The sequence below is a fragment of the Malus domestica genome, chromosome 14 (assembly GCF_042453785.1).
Source record: "Malus domestica chromosome 14, GDT2T_hap1".
Taxonomy (NCBI): domain Eukaryota; kingdom Viridiplantae; phylum Streptophyta; class Magnoliopsida; order Rosales; family Rosaceae; genus Malus; species Malus domestica.
The window spans coordinates 28,961,281-28,977,320 of NC_091674.1; the positions used below are offsets into that span (position 1 = coordinate 28,961,281).

Below are 16,040 nucleotides of genomic sequence, written 5' to 3' on the forward strand. Positions count from 1 at the left end.
TTGAAGTCCACAAGTGCAAATAACAATTCCTTGGAGCCTTTTGTTTTAACATGGAGATTCCTAACTGTGTTGCAGTGAAGATAATAGCGGTAATTAAGACTATTGAATTAGCTTTAGTTTCGGGATTGAATTTTATTTGGTTGGAAGTTGATTCTGCTTTGGTTCTTGACTTATTGTGCTCTCCTCAATTGGTTCCTTGGCAATTGAAAGTCGAGTGGAGGAATTGCTTGCATAGAAATTTCCAAATGTAATTATGGTCTTCTCACATTTATAGGGAAGGTAATCAAGTTGTTGATTGCCTTGCAAATTATGGTTCCTCTTCTACTACTCTTGTTTGGTGAGATTCTTCATCTGATTATATTTTGTCATATTACCATCGTGATTATGTAGGACTTCTGTACTATCACTTTAGATAGGTTATCTTTTGTTGATCTTATTATATCTTGTATTGGTTGATGGTATGAGATGTTTTTCATCAAAGAACATATGGGAAGACAGCTATCGCAGATTGGGAAGGTTTGTTGTTTTATGGAAATTGGGCAAATGTGTGAAACCAATCTTGTGGACTCGTGAGAGTATAAATACTTGAGAGTTGGGAAAAATTAAAAAGAAAAATAAAAGATGGGGTTTTATTCTAGAGAGAGTGTGTGCTTTTGTGGGGGCAGATGTAATTTAGGCTCTCTCTCTCTCTCACATCCATGTGGGATGTAGTTGTGGGTGGTTCAAAATCTGTCTGCATGTGCATGTGATAATGTCAGGAAAGAGAGAGAGAGAGAGAGAGAGAGAGAGAGAGAGAGAGAGAGGACTTGCCTCTGCTCCCTTCTACCTGCAAAAGTCCAAGTTCCCTTCCCTTCAAAGACTAGTCAAGTTACCCTAAATGCAAAGGAGAAGTTCTTTTGGAAACTTGGAGGGAGAAAGGACTTGCCTCTGCTCCCTTCTACCCGCAAAAGTCCAAGTTCCCTTCCCTTCAAAGACTAGTCAAGTTACCCTAAATGCAAAGGAGAAGTTCTTTCCGATAAATTACAAGCGATAGCAAAGAGAATATGGCACGAATTTATCGTTATATTAACGTCACGAGTCAATATAATGAAGACACGTGAAAATTTTATCTATATTTCTTTATTTAATGGCACGGAATGTCATGTAACGATGAACTTGTATTATGTAAATTGCTCTTCTAGAAGAAAATTGAATTTGAGAACCTAGTTTACAAAGGTAAAATGTTCTAAACTACTTAAGCTCAAGTCTCATGCAGAAGCTAATGTCATTTTATGAAAACATTAATCATTTTCTAGAGTAAGAACACGAATCAAAAGTACGAACACTTACAAACAATTTATAAGAAACTGTGTATTATCCAATCAGATGGTGCGGTAAATGTTGAAGTGATGATGCACCACTCAATAAATAGTTTCAAGTGTTCGAAAATATATGTGTTAATACTGTAGTCGGATGTGTTAAAGGCAAATATGCGAGTACCATTTATCTAAAAGAAAAATTGAAAAAAAGGTGAATTAATGTTGTCAAGGCTCCTGACCACGAGCTGGTGGTTCAGTGGTGAATGAAGGATTACGAGACTTTCTTAAAACTAAAAACTGAAGGTATCGGGTTCGAAACCCGTTGCTTATGTGAAAGCCATACTTGTGGCTAGGGGAAGGCTGAAATGCCATTGTAAGTCTTCCCGACCTCCAAAAAAGATAGATAACTGTGACTTGTCATTGATTATCTTCCTTTATTAAAAAAAATAAAATAAAAATGTTGTCAAGGCTCCTACGTGCCTTGTGGCTGATGAGTGGTTGCTGGTATCAATTAAATCTAGCTATAAATTGAGTTGAATAATGCCCACCTGCTCAAGTTTTATTTGATTGAAAATAAAGACCATTTAAAAGGTTCTTATTTTTTTTTTAATAATCGGCCAAAGAAATTATTATTGACACTTTAAAATTTTAATTATATGTTTTTTTTATAAAATATTTTTTCTTCTAAATAAAGAAAGTTTGAAGAACCACAAGTATAAATAAAAAATAAATAAAAAAAGAAGAACCACAAGTATAAATAGCATTTTCTTACAATTATTTTGGCATTGTTACGTAATGCTATTAATTTCTTCAGGCTAGTAATATTAACTGATTAAATTTGATTAATTTGTTTTAGATTGAAGTGTCACAATTATATAAAACAAAAGTTCTCCTAATTATACAGATGGAATATGTTTGTAGTGCACTAAATTCAAAATAAAAATAAGAAATTAATAATTTGTGGAAAGTAGCTTCTTTGTCAACTCTTTTAAGGTTTAACCGAATGGCCCTCTGCCTTTTTGGAAATATATTAATCCTAATATTTTTTAGGAATGATTTATTTATGAAGAAAATAATTGTTGCAGTTAGGGGAATATTATAACTAAAATACCAATATGAGCATCTGAAGACATGTTAACCATAACAATTTAGAAGAGTCCACCTAATCTGAAGAAATCATATACTTAATCTCAACTCATTAACAACGAAAACTAAAAAATCCATAGAAAACTGATATAATTAAGAAGCTTCCATGGCTGCTGTTGTTGTAATGTGTGGGTTGTATGAAGTCCCCGTGCTTCGAGTCCTGCAAACACAACATTAGAGTATATATAACGAAAATTCTATCATGCTTCTGCGTTTTTGCATAAAATATACCAAAACATATTAAAAAAATGTTTTGTAATACTGAAACTAATTAAGAATTAGGAATGCTGTTTAGAATCTTTAAGCACTTGCTTCTCCACCATCTCTCTCTCTCTCTCCCTCTCTCTCATTAACAATTTGACATGCTCTGGCTATAGCAATAACAAACTAATCTGCAGGCTGCAGCCCCTATATTAACACTTATTTATCTATTTGATGGATTCTGTGACTAAGGTTTTTTTTTTTTTTTTTTGTTAATTTTTTTATTTAACGTAGAAGGAAGAATCAAATTTAAAACTTCTTCTGACATTAAAAAGAAGAGTTATACTATCTAGTCTAGTTGGTTTACAATTAACCTTGTTAATTAGGGTATTGTTATGATTCTTTAGGAACATATATCATAAATCATATGTGTTTGGTACTATATAATTGCTTTGAAATTTAGAGAAAGTTAACGTACTGCATGTGCTTTGCTAGCTAATCAGTGACCAGCCTTCGATCGCTTATTAGAAAGTGGAAACAGATTCTTCAAACACACGGAAAAGTCGAACCAAGAAAAGCCAAATGATGAAAAGGTGATGGTGATATTAATTACAACTGATGGTGGAAGATTGGAGAACAATTTATACATCGTGTTGTTTTGTATTAATCAGGAGTCTTGGTGCAACGAGTTTGATGCTTTTTTGTCGTGAAAATAGTTTTTTTACAAAGTAAGAATAAGGCTGCATACAATGCATGTTTCTCCCTCTCCCTCAATCGTCGTAAAGCAGGAAATCTTGTTGGCTTGGGATCGTAATTTGATATTTTATATTGATCCTACAATATCACATGAAAAAAAAACTCACAACAAAAAATTATATATTAACACAAGACATTACGATGATGGTATAACCATATTATGCAACTCCTTCTCGGAAGATTGAGACAAAAAATTCATGCATCTTTTAATTTTGCACACTCATAATTTGATGACAAGTGAAGGGAAAGCAGACGTGCTATGCCTGAACTCCATCAGGGCAGACCCAACTAACCCATCTCAATCATCATAACCCATGTTTGAAGGAACACGTAATTACTCATTCGCCCCCACTCTTTAATTGATTGGCAAATTATGCCCAACTTCTATGCAATTATTCCTCTTCCCCACAACTAATCATCTTAATCATTGGGGACATGGACATTACACTTCAAATTCATCTATTTAATTAGTATGTAGGACTGTTGTAAGGGAATTATAAAACAACTATAAGATTGATGAAATCATACAGGTATATCCAATCAATAATAGGTCATTAATTATTATCAAGGTCGAAATTAGGGCTAACTGAAGACGTATTTTCATCTCTACAATATTCATTGGGAGATTATATTCACACACCTAAAATTACTTCTTCCAGACCTTTTTAATTTTTTAAATATTTTTCTATCAAGTGTTAGTGGTGTGTAGAAAATATTAAAAAATAAAAAAGGTGTGAGAGAAGTAATTTGGGATGTGTGAATATAATCTCTCTATTCATTACGTGATCAAATACTCTGATGAGTGTTATATATAAACACTTGATAGAAAAATATTAAAAAATTAAAAATGTGTGGGAGAAGTAATTTAAGGTGTGTGAATATAATCTCTATATTCATTACATGATCAAATACTCTGATGATGAGTGTTATATATAAAGTTATGTGAATGTATTTAGGTGATATGTAAGAATTCTACATAAAGCGAAAAATTACAAAATGACAGTTTACGAATAAAATATCTTTATGCCCCACATCGTGATTGAGTGCCCACATATGAAAACATGCATGCACGATGGAATCACATATATGTTCTAAGAAACATGAATTTGCTAAGCTTAATTAGGTTATAAGAAACATATCAATCGATGGTCTACTTTCTTGTCCAAATAATGGCTTCAAAATGAACTCTATCTAAGCTTGATTAGGTTTTAAGAAAGCTCACTTTCTGATATAATGTGAATATATATATATATATATATATATATTTTTTTTTTTTTACAGGCAATAATCAATATAAAATACATATGAAGATTAGTGAATCAATCTTTCAGAAATATCAAATATATACCGACCTATACAGGTACAAGTTGGATAAAATATTTCGATTTGAAATTAACACCAAGAAGACCAGAGAGTTTTGGTGAACCAAGCCAGAAAACTGATTTGCCAGATCATCCGAATCCAACCTCATTTTTCAGCACATGCCCTGGTTGATCATATTTGAATAAATAAAAATAAAACCCTAACCTCACATTAATCATGAGTTGGGTTTTCTAAATAGCCTTCAAGAATTGCACTGCATTATAGATAATGTTTATTAATCAATGATAATTAATTAGACTTAACGAGCTCTTCGTGATGAAATTGTCTCTTGAAATTCGAATAAAATTTTAAGTTGCGTCACACAACAAATATAATTATGCCGTGTATTTAAAAAATGAATCACCTGTTCAGTAGTTTTGCCACAAAGTAAAACGTCTCTAAAAAAAGTTGGCCCAACTAGATTAAGTTTTGGTGGACCCAAGAGATGAACAAGCTTAGGGTTCACCATATCTGCTAGCTGAAATATACAGGGCAGGCGCATGGAATCTGATTTGGTTGGTATGTTATCCCTTAGCTGAGATATATGATTTATATAAGCAAGGGCAAAGCCAACGAGATGTGATTTTACCTCCAAACTCAAAGCATAAGATCTTGCAAAAACGTAGTGGTTGGGTAACCAGTTTCAATCAACTGTCAACGCCAACTATCTGCATGAAGTTGAAGACGATGGTGACAGTGAAGAGGATGGTGAAGAAAAATTATTTCGGGTCCACTGTTCTTTAGCTGTCATCTGTATGGGCATTTAATGACGGCGATTACACACTCAGTCATCGTCTTGTTTACGTGATAATCATCTTCGACAAAGAGGGGATTCAAACTCAAGACTTCTAATGACGAGGTAGAGATTATCTTAATCGTGTGAGTTACAAGCAGGGTGATGAAACACACATGGGGTCATCTAAACCCTAAACTCTAAACCCTTCGCTACCTTACCGGAATATACGCTCTACTCTTAGATCTCTGTACACTTGGTAAACAAATACTGAAACGTAACAAAACAACAAAGGGAACTTTAACGAAAAGCTCCCGTTAGTGTTCACTTTAACGAAAACCACACATAACTGAAAGTTGCGCCGTAAGGAAGTTACAAACATCAAGGATTCAAGTCACAATCTATAATTTCACATCAATAACATTGTAAATACTTCCCTCTTCTCAGAAGCCGTGGTCTTCCCTCGTTCGCGGATGGAACCGCAGTCTGTCCTCCGGACTTTATTTCCGATGCTGAGGGAAGGTTGCCCGATGACGTCGATCCTCTCTACGAAGCATGGATCCGGCAGGGTCAATTGGTGCTGCCATGGTTGGCGAGTTCACTAACACCAACTTTCTCACCGTCATTGTCAACAAAATTCGCACAAAGATGACGATTAAGCACTCATTCATCATCCTGTTTGCATAGTACAAGAAAACCATACTCGAGGAGGAGATTCAAACTCGCCATAACGGTTTAGAGGTAAATGTTCTAAACCACATGAGTTACATGCGGAGTGAAGACTATAAACAAAAACTCTTGTAGTCTGGTACGTCACATGAACCATATAACCAAAAAACCGAAGATAATAAGAATGTCGCTTATATAAAAAACCGAATATAATTAAGCCAACAAAATTCAGTAGCAAACTCTTTGAAGATATTGCATTTCTTACCTAAGTAAAAAAAACGCTCTATCCTTCTAGCTCTGTATGCTTGGTAAACAAAAAACCGAAACAAAACAACGAATGTACTCTTACATGTTAACTGAGAGCTGGACCGCTAGGAAGTGAAAAACATCGAAGGATCCAAGCGCACAAGAAAGGCTTCTGAAGAAGAAGCTGCCGAACAATTTCATCTTGACCGGAAGCACAAGGTTTATGTGGGTTGCCAATGCAACTTACACAATTATTCGTTGCCATAGAGGTGTTTAGAATCAACTCAGGAACCCGTTTCCTGAGTAACTTTAGCCAACTGCAACTCTGCCGGCCAATACAAGTAATGGTATCAATTTTTGGGTGACCGCGCTTGATCCTCTAAAACTTGACTATAAAATTCCCATGATTTAGCATTTGCTGTTATGGGGCCTTGACCAAATCGATGGTGCTTCACATATTCTTGAACATTTGGAGCGTAAACTAATCCTTCCAGATAACGACGAATATTGCCTCCAACCCCTGTGATGAACCAAGTGTATAGTTGCATATTACACCAAATCATTATGTAAAAAGTATTTGATAGTAGAAAACAAAAACAGAAAATAAAATGATATTATGACTCAAATGCCATCCGAAAAAATAGAACGAACGATAGGGGATGACACTGCAAAAGACAAGTAATTGTAATAAAACACCTGGAAGCTAAAATTTCACACCAGTAACATTGGAAATACTTGGAAGTAAAAGTAATTGAGTACTACTTAGAGAAGTAAACAAAAACATTGAGGTTGAGAATAGATAAACTGAAAATCATAAATTCAAAAACCTGGAGGAACCTACAGACATAAAGCTTTGAAGCCGCACAAACGTGCATAATACTTGCAAGACATAACGGCAAAACTAGGTCCACACGTGGATCAAATTTTAACCAACGTAATTCTTTTAGCTGAGATCGACCATGTGCAATGCAAACGTGAATGAGGCTAGAATGTGTGATATACATGCAACCCTTGATCTCCTTACATTTCCAAATACACAAAAACTTGAACGGTATCTCACCTAGCGATCTATCCATTCGATTCTTGAAATGATATGGGAAGGGAAATATTGCTGTGTTCTCCTAAGCAATAAAAAACAAAAGTATTAGTTTCAGGCTGTAACTTTTGTACTTAAACCAAGAAATAAAGAGGAAAGAGTTGATCAATTAACTGGATTGCATAAAGCTTTGTATGGAGAATCATCCACTAATAATGTGTTTGTCTCGTTGTACTCTCCCCTCGCCAATGGAAGATCAGGATCATGCTTCTCCCATAACTTTCTAAGTTCTTTCAAAACAAGGGGTTTTTTCTCGTTGTCAAGAGTTTTGAACTTCGTTTTAGTACAGTGGGATTGATTCTGCATAACACCAATCGTTGTAAGAATAATGTAATAGAATTGAAATCAATGCAATGCAATTATGAATTGATTCACCCAAAATACAAGTTCTACAAATTGCAAAAGTAACACTAAATTACTTTACTGGATAAGTTTGATTACAGGGGATTGTCTTACAAACTATACCGAAGAAGTCCTTACCCAGCAAAAAAACAATTTCTTTTTGGAAATTCCCAAAAGATAATCCACCACCTCATCCACGTTCTTCCTGAAAAAGCGAGTGTAAAATATCATAACCCAACAAAACCGGAAATGAGAGAAGGAACAGGTGTATCAGTCCTGGAATGAAGTTTACTTGTTTCTTGAAGACCAAATAGCCACGTTAAAATAGTCAAAGCAGAACAGTAGAAAAGAATCATAAAATGGCCTCTTAAAAACTGCAAAAAAAAAAAAACATGTGGGGATTAGATTTCATTAAGGCTAGAAAAGTATATAACTCTCCATATACATTTAAATGTAAATTATCACCTGATTTCCTCGATATCATTGTGTCTGGTTTATACAGTTTAATCTGCTGGGGAACCAGTTGAACAATATCTGCAAGAAGCCCGTTTACATCAAGAATGAGAAGCTTTTTCTTAGAAACGCTAACAAGAGGTCTTTCAACAGCCCAATTTGGTATCTGGGAACGACTGCCTTCCTTCGCCACAGCACCCAAATCAACTTGGCCAGGAAAGCCAGCGCAAACTTGGTGGTTGGTGTTGTTATTCCCTAAGGCATTAGATCTCTTGTTCTGATCCTTGTCCTCATTTTTCTCCTTTAAAGTACTTTCCTCCAAAAGTAATTGTACCACGTCTAGGTCTGATACTACTGCTACCGGAGGCTGTGGAGATGGATCCACTCCTGGAATAATCTTCTCCACTAAAGTACCAACAGAAGGATCAGAACTTGTATCATTACTCTTACGCATTTTAAGCCTTTTCTTCCGATCCTTTCTCCCTTGTGAGCAACTCAAAACTTCAATGAGTTCGATATTCTCAGAATTGATTCTTTGTCTAATTCCCTCAACAAGAGGTTTTTCCACTTCTAGATCTTGTTTTGAGAACATTGCAACTGGAGGCTGTACAGTAAGATCTACTCCTGGAAAAGTATTTCCTCCTAAAGCAGTACCAACAGAAAGATCATATCTTTCATCAATACACTCATTGGTCTTATGCCTTCTCTTTCGCTTCTTCTTCTTCTGTTCTTGTGAGCAACTCAAGTCCACAGTAAGCGACTTGGGACCTTCTGAACTTGCTGCCGCGCTATTTCCCTCCACAAGTGGTTGTGGCAAATCTAGTTTTTCCTCTGAGAATTCCGAGTCTGGAGGCTGCTGAGAGGGATCTATTCCTGGCATAAAATTTTCCTCAAAAGGAATACCAACTGAAAGCTCACAACTTTTGTCATTACTCTCCCGGGTTTTAAACTTTTTCTTCTTTTTTCTTGAGGAACTCAAATCTTCAATAGGTTCAGAACTTTCTGAATTAATTTTCGTGCTAATCCCATCGATAAGTGATTGTGGCAATTCTAGCTTTTGTTCTGAGGATTCTGAGACTGGAGGCTTTTGAGACAGATCTACTCCTGGCACAATATTTTCCACTAAGGAGCTACCAACTGAAAACTCACCTCTTTTGTCATTCTCACAACTTTCATCATTACTCTCCCGGGTTTCTGACTTTTTCTTCTGTGTCTTTTTCTTCTTTTTTCTTGAGGAACTCAAATCTTCAACAGGGTCAGAACTTTCCGAATTGATTTTTGCATTAATTCCTTCCATAATGGGTTGTAGCAATTCTAGCTTTTGCTCTGAGGATTCTGAGACTGGAGGCTGTTGAGATGGATCTACTCCTGGCATAATACTTTCCACTAAGGAAATACCAACAGAAAGCTCACAACCTTTGTCATTACCCTCCCTGGTTTCAGAATTCTTCTTCTGATTCTTTTTCTTCTTTTTTCTTGAGGAACTCAAATCTTCAATAGGTTCAGAACTTTCTGAATTAATCTTTGCGCTAATTCCTTCCATAAGGGGCTGTGGCAATTCTAGCTTTTGTTTCGAGGATTCTGAGACTGGAGGTTGTTGAGGTGGATGTACTCTTGGCATAATATTTTCCACTAAAGAAACACCAACTGAAAGCTCACAACTTTTGTCATTACCACAACTTTCGTCATTACTCTCCCGGGTTTCAGACTTCTTCCGAGTCCTTTTCTTCTTTTTTCTTGAGGAACTCAAATCTTCAATAGGTTCAGAACTTTCTGAATTAATTTTCGTGCTCATTCCTTCCATAAGTGGCTGTGGCAATTCTAGCTTTTGTTTTGAGGATTCAGAGACTGGAGGTTGTTGAGGCAGATCTCTTCCTGGCATAATATTTTCCACTAAAGAAATACCAACTGAAAGCTCACAACTTTTGTCATTACCACAACTTTCATCATTACTCTCCCGGGTTTCAGACTTCTTCTGAGTCTTTTTCTTCTTTTTTCTTGAGGAACTCAAATCTTGAATAGGTTCAGAACTTTCTGAATTAATTTTCGTGTTCATTCTTTCCGTAAGTGGCTGTGGCAATTCTAGCTTTTGTTCCGAGGATTCTGAGACTGGAGGTTGTTGAGGTGGATCTCTTCCTGGCATAATATTTTCCACTATTGAAATACCAACTGACAGCTCACAACTTCTGTCATTCCCACAACCTTCATCATTACTCTCTTGGGTTTTAGACTTCTTCTGAGTCTTTTTCTTCTTTTTTCTTGAGGAGCTCAAATCTTTAATAGGTTCAGCAATTTTTGAGTTTTCATTTGTGCCAACTCCCTCCATAGGTGGTTGTGCCATTGCCACCTGTTCCACTTGTTCAGGGAAGTCTACGACAGAAGGCTCTACAGAATGATCTACCGTTGGCATAATAGTTTCAGCTAAAGATGTACCAACAGAAATATCACAATTTTTATCATCACTCTCACGGATTTTATGCCTTTTATCCTGCTTCTTTCTCTTCTTTTTTCGCTCGTGAAACAAATCTTCTTGCTGTTCTTGCTTTTCTGAAATTGCCGTGCAAATTACAGCAGAAGACTCCGGGCATGAATTTTTAGATTCTAGGGCAACACCTATTGTATCCTTCTTCTTTCTCTTCCTATTAGTCAAGCCTCCCTGAGGAGGTAACTCAGCTGGTACCAAATCAGAAATGATACTCATTGAAGGCTCATCCATCAGTGTATCAGTCCCAAGTGAAGCATTATGATGTTCATCCCTAGCCAAATACTGCACACAATTTTTTTTTTCAGGAGTAACATTCCCAACTGAAAGTGTACCCTTCAAACAGCATAGATCTGAATCATCAAGATTTGGGGCATGACTTCTCTGCACATTATTCTGGGATTCCACTGGGTTTACCAGAATGTCCAAGCTTTGCACTGGATCGAAATTATTAATAACTTTAGCACCACTGCTCCTAGCTCTCTTCCGCTGTCTCTTCGGCAATACAGCAGGCAGGGTTTCAGTTAGAGGCAAATTTGCACTAATATTTACTGAAGGCTCCTCCAACAAAGCATTGTTCATGGACTCATTGAGCTTCTCTGAGTACTCCTTTTCTGACTGTGAATTTGGTTTTTCATTACAAACTGCAGTTTCCATATTGATCAGTAGATAATCACTGGGAAATCTTCTCCTTGAATTCAAGCATTGTCAACTCAAATTGTCTTCTCCATAATTTTTCTAACACCTGAAAGAATGGTCAACATAAACGAAAAAACAGATTCGTAAGACTTTTCTGCATTTTCCACAAGTAATAAAGAAAAACACGCTAATTCATTCAAATAGAGATAGAACACCCAGAAGCCAATATCATTAAACACATGCTTGGATTTCAAAATTACAAATTTCATACCAAATGCAATTAAAAAATCATAATAAAGTAGTAAAAGAATCAGTCCAGGGTGTATATTCACATAAGCACAATAGCCGGATCTGTAGGTTGTTATACGCATCAACAACAACAACAAAGCCTTTTCCCACTAAGTGGGGTCGGCAATATGAATCCTAGAACGCCATTGCGCTTGATTCTGTATCACGTCTTCTGTTAGATCCAAGTACTCTAAGTCTTTTCTTAGAGTCTCTTCCAAAGTCTTCCTAGGTCTTCCTCTACCCCTTCAGCCCTGAACCTCTATCCCGTAATCGCATCTTCCAACCGAGCGTCAGTACGCCTTCGTTTCACATGTTCAAACCACCGTAACCAATTTTCTCTCATCTTTCTTTCAATTTCGACTACTCCTACTTTACCTTGGATAACCTCATTCCTAATCTTATCCTTTCTCGTGTGCCCATACATCCAAGGAAGCATTCTCATCTCCGCTACACCCATTTTATATACGTGTTGATGCTTCATTGTTATACGCATATTCACTTAAAATCAAAATTCAAATTAACAAGATAACCAATGATAATAGTAATAAACTGAACCAAAGGATCCATGAAGCTGATGGGAAACTTCTAGCTGATGATCGACCTCCGCTATAACCAACGGACTTAATTTTTCAGCAGTCATATAACAATAGGACTAAGTAATTTGCTTCATATGAAAATGGGATTGAGTAGTCTGCTTCGTATTACCAAAGGGATTAAGTAATTTTCTTATTCTAATAAAGAATTTGAAACTTTGTAACATTGAAAATTCGAAAATTGCACTCAATCAGCTGATACACACAGGACTGAGATGGGATTAATAATTTTCTTCGTACAACAATGGGATTAATCCATTTGCATCATATTAATGAAATGGTTATGTACTTTCCTTATTCTAATGAAGAAATCGATCCTATCGAAAATTTGCACTCAATCAGCAGATATACACAGGACTGAGATGGGATTAAGTAATTTTCTTCATATAACAATGGGATTAAGTCATTTTTTTCTTCATGTAAACATTGGGATTAAGTATATCCATATTGAAAACCCGAAAATTACACACAGTCACCTGATATACAAAGAACTGAACACCCATTGAAATGCATTCACAAACAATCAAGCAATCAAATTAACAGCTCAAAATTAATTTCAAAGCAATAACACAATCACCATTCAGAAGCTAATCAACAACAATTATAAATAATAATAATAATAATAATAATATGAGCCGAAGCAAACAGGATAGAGATTAGTAAATCAAAAACGCAATTAATTCGTTAATTAACTAATTTTTTATCAGACGTTTCAAACTACAAAGAAAATAATAGTTAACGGAGAACCGACCTCTGTTCAATCGGCAATGTCAGCACCAAGCAGATCTCTGACGGCGGAAATAAGAGAAACCGCGGAGGAGCAACGGAATTGGCGGAGAAGAGAAGAAGCAGAAGAAGAGAGGAAAATGAATGAGTGGGAGGCGGAGGGAGTCGAAGCGGCGGCGAGTCGAAGCGGCGGCGAGTCGAAAGGTCGAAGCGTCGCTTTGGGTGCTGTGGTGGTAGTGCAAAATTGGCAATTGGAATTTTTAACCGCTTTTCGCTTCCGCTTCGATGCGCGTCTTCCTGTTGTTAACCTAGGTGGGCTATTTCGTCATTTTACAAGGTGTTTACTTTTGCGTTTTCATCCGCCGCCTCTGCGTATTCGGATTAGGGTTTCTCTGTGCTGGACTCTTTATTGTTGTTTTGGGCCTAGTTTTCTGTTAATGGGCTGATGAGGTCTCATTTGGCCCAAATGGTGATTTTTGTTTTGGTGAAAAGGCCCAAATGTTGAAAGTTCCGCCCTTAAGTAGTTTAAATTAAAGTAAAATATTCCAAAAAGAAAATTAAAAGTAAAAAATATGATAAAAAAAAATGATAAATTGTAGCAATGGTCTCTTAAATTTAACTGAATTCATTACTATTGATCATTCAACTCATCAAAACGTGCATTTATGATCCCTCAACTAAAAATTCATTATCATTGGTCCCTCAACTTTAATCTAACTGGATAAATAGTCCATCAACTTTAACCAAATTGGAGCAATGTGGTCTCTTAATTCTAACCTAACTAGCAATGATCTTTCTAACATAATTCATTTTGACAAAATTCTGACGAAATTGATGAAAATGACCATAGCTATACATTTTGACGAGTTGAGAGACCAATGGTAATAGATTTTTAATTAAGAGGTTATTACTCTAATTTGATTAAAGTTTAAGGACCGTTGCTACAATTTACTAAAAAAAACACATCGAATATTGAAAATATCTTCTGATAGTGGGCCCCAGCGCATGCGATTTGAATTTCAGTATAAATTCAGAAAGTTGCCGCTGGCTTTGCTTTACTACTCAGTGCTCTCGCGACTCAGATCTGAAGTCCAAACAACACAACGCAGCGCTCTCACGGGTAACTCTCGCTCGCTATCTCTATCTGCTGTTTGTTTCCCGAGAAAATACGGGAAAATTATGTATAGAAATCTTCTGAAATTAGCTAAACTGAATAATTTACTCTACATTTGATGGATCTGTATCGGAATTTACAGTCGTGATTTTACTGTGGAATCGCTTCTTGTTGTTGTTGTTGGTGATTGCTTTTATTAGTTTGTTATGATCTTGTGAACATTGTGCATTTTCTTTGCTTAATTTTGATTCTCATGGATTAGCTAGAAATTTTCGGATTGCAGATGTGTAAATTTGTTTAATTAAGCTGATTAATTGCAAATTTGCAATAGCTTGAATCCATCTTTCATTACTGTTTTCGGGTCAGATTTCGTACTCGGAGTTTGAGTTATGGCCGAGGAATTGAATTTCATGGTCCTTTAGTAATTTGATATGAGATCCGGAGTTGCATTATTGGCAAGGTTGGGTTTTGATCATTTGATGTTATGAATTAATGAAAAATATGAATTTCGAGATCCGGAGGCATGAATTGTGGCGTAATAGCACAAAATGTATCGGAGATAAACAACAACAAAGCCGTATCCCACTAAGTAGAGTCGACTGTATGAATCTTAGAACGCCATGTGGTGGCATTTTCTTGCTTTCTTTCTGATTCATGCAATCCTGAATACATTTTGGTTGGTATTGCTTTGTGTTGGTTTCATTGATTGTTATTTAATTGGTTGGAAAACTATGTGCAGTATCCATTCATTCGAGGAGAGGAACATGGGTCGTGGAGTCAGCAGCGGAGGGGGAGAAAGCTCTTTGGGCTATCTGTTTGGAGGTGGAGAAGAAACTCAGAATCCCGTGGCGAAAAGGGGTGCAGCTCCTCAGAACCAGGCGCCGGTTCCAACTGCCGAACCACCTGCTCAGAGGGCTACTGCTCCCGCACCACCTGCAGAAGTCAATAAGGAGATTCCCGCTGGCGTACCTGGGAACACTTCAAACAACTATTTCCGAGCTGATGGCCAGAACTGCGGCAACTTCATCACAGTATGATCTTTGTTCATAGTCTTGTTTTGTTCGGTAGAAATTTCACCTGCATTTCTGTTTCTCTCGTGAAGAGATTGTTCGCAAATCTGTGATTCGCAGATTTGCATATTTTCTGATGTTCTTACTGGAAATTTGAATGTTCTTTGTCTTTCGCTAACAACTTTCATCACCCTTTCATGTTTGGTATTCACTGTTTATGGCTTTGAAAATTTGGTTGACAGGATCGACCATCAACGAAAGTGCACTCAGCTCCCGGTGGTGGATCATCCCTAGACTACCTGTTTGGAGGCGGTGGCGGTGGCGGTGGCGGTGGCAAGTGAAAGCCTCACGCCGCTGAAGTTGGAATCGTCAGTTTGGTCCTCGGGCACCTTTGTAACTTGGACCCTCTGTAGATGATTTCTCATCTCTTAACATTCTAGCACTTCCTGTGACGGGGATTTGTTGGGTTTAAGCTTTTATGCTGCTGAAACTTTCGAGTTAAATTGGCCGATGATATAATCGTTCACAAATTGCACTGCATGTTCTACAAGGTTTTCGTTTTAATCGAAATTTGTACAAGTTTGTTAGATCCTGTTCGGAAGGAAAGAAGCACACGAGAAGTGTTTCTCCATAAAGTCGCTTAAAAAATCACTTTGATGTTATTGAAACCCCTTTTTGGTGCTCGAATTTCGTAGTGTTCCTGAAAAATACCTAGGAACGAACCTTTTTTTCTCCCAACACTTCCGTATAGGATGAAATCAATTAACTGACAAATCAACATGAGTTAGGCTAGTTGGTCAAGGCAAAATCAATTAACCGACAAATCAACATGAGTTAAGTCAGTTGATCGAGGCAATGTGCTCTCCCATTTTTTACTCAAATTCGA

General features: G+C 36.6%; 2 protein-coding genes across 2 annotated transcripts; one reads left to right on the plus strand and one right to left on the minus strand.

The window, feature by feature from the left end:
- Positions 1–6,341: 6,341 nt before the first annotated feature.
- LOC103431203 (uncharacterized) lies at positions 6,342–13,344 on the minus strand. The gene is made up of 7 exons (XM_029092933.2): positions 13,056–13,344; positions 8,315–11,529; positions 8,142–8,223; positions 7,988–8,054; positions 7,622–7,807; positions 7,472–7,532; positions 6,342–6,931 (listed from the first exon to the last, which is right to left on the minus strand). Exons 2-7 carry the CDS (start codon positions 11,439–11,441, stop codon positions 6,762–6,764), a joined length of 3,693 nt encoding a protein of 1,230 aa, XP_028948766.1. The 5' UTR covers positions 11,442–11,529; positions 13,056–13,344; the 3' UTR covers positions 6,342–6,761.
- A 707-nt stretch (positions 13,345–14,051) lies between these two features.
- LOC103415297 (protein SPIRAL1-like 3) lies at positions 14,052–15,741 on the plus strand. The gene is made up of 3 exons (XM_008353642.4): positions 14,052–14,150; positions 14,884–15,175; positions 15,397–15,741. The coding sequence occupies exons 2-3, from the start codon at positions 14,909–14,911 to the stop codon at positions 15,493–15,495; spliced, it is 366 nt and encodes a 121-aa protein (XP_008351864.1). The 5' UTR covers positions 14,052–14,150; positions 14,884–14,908; the 3' UTR covers positions 15,496–15,741.
- Positions 15,742–16,040: the final 299 nt, after the last annotated feature.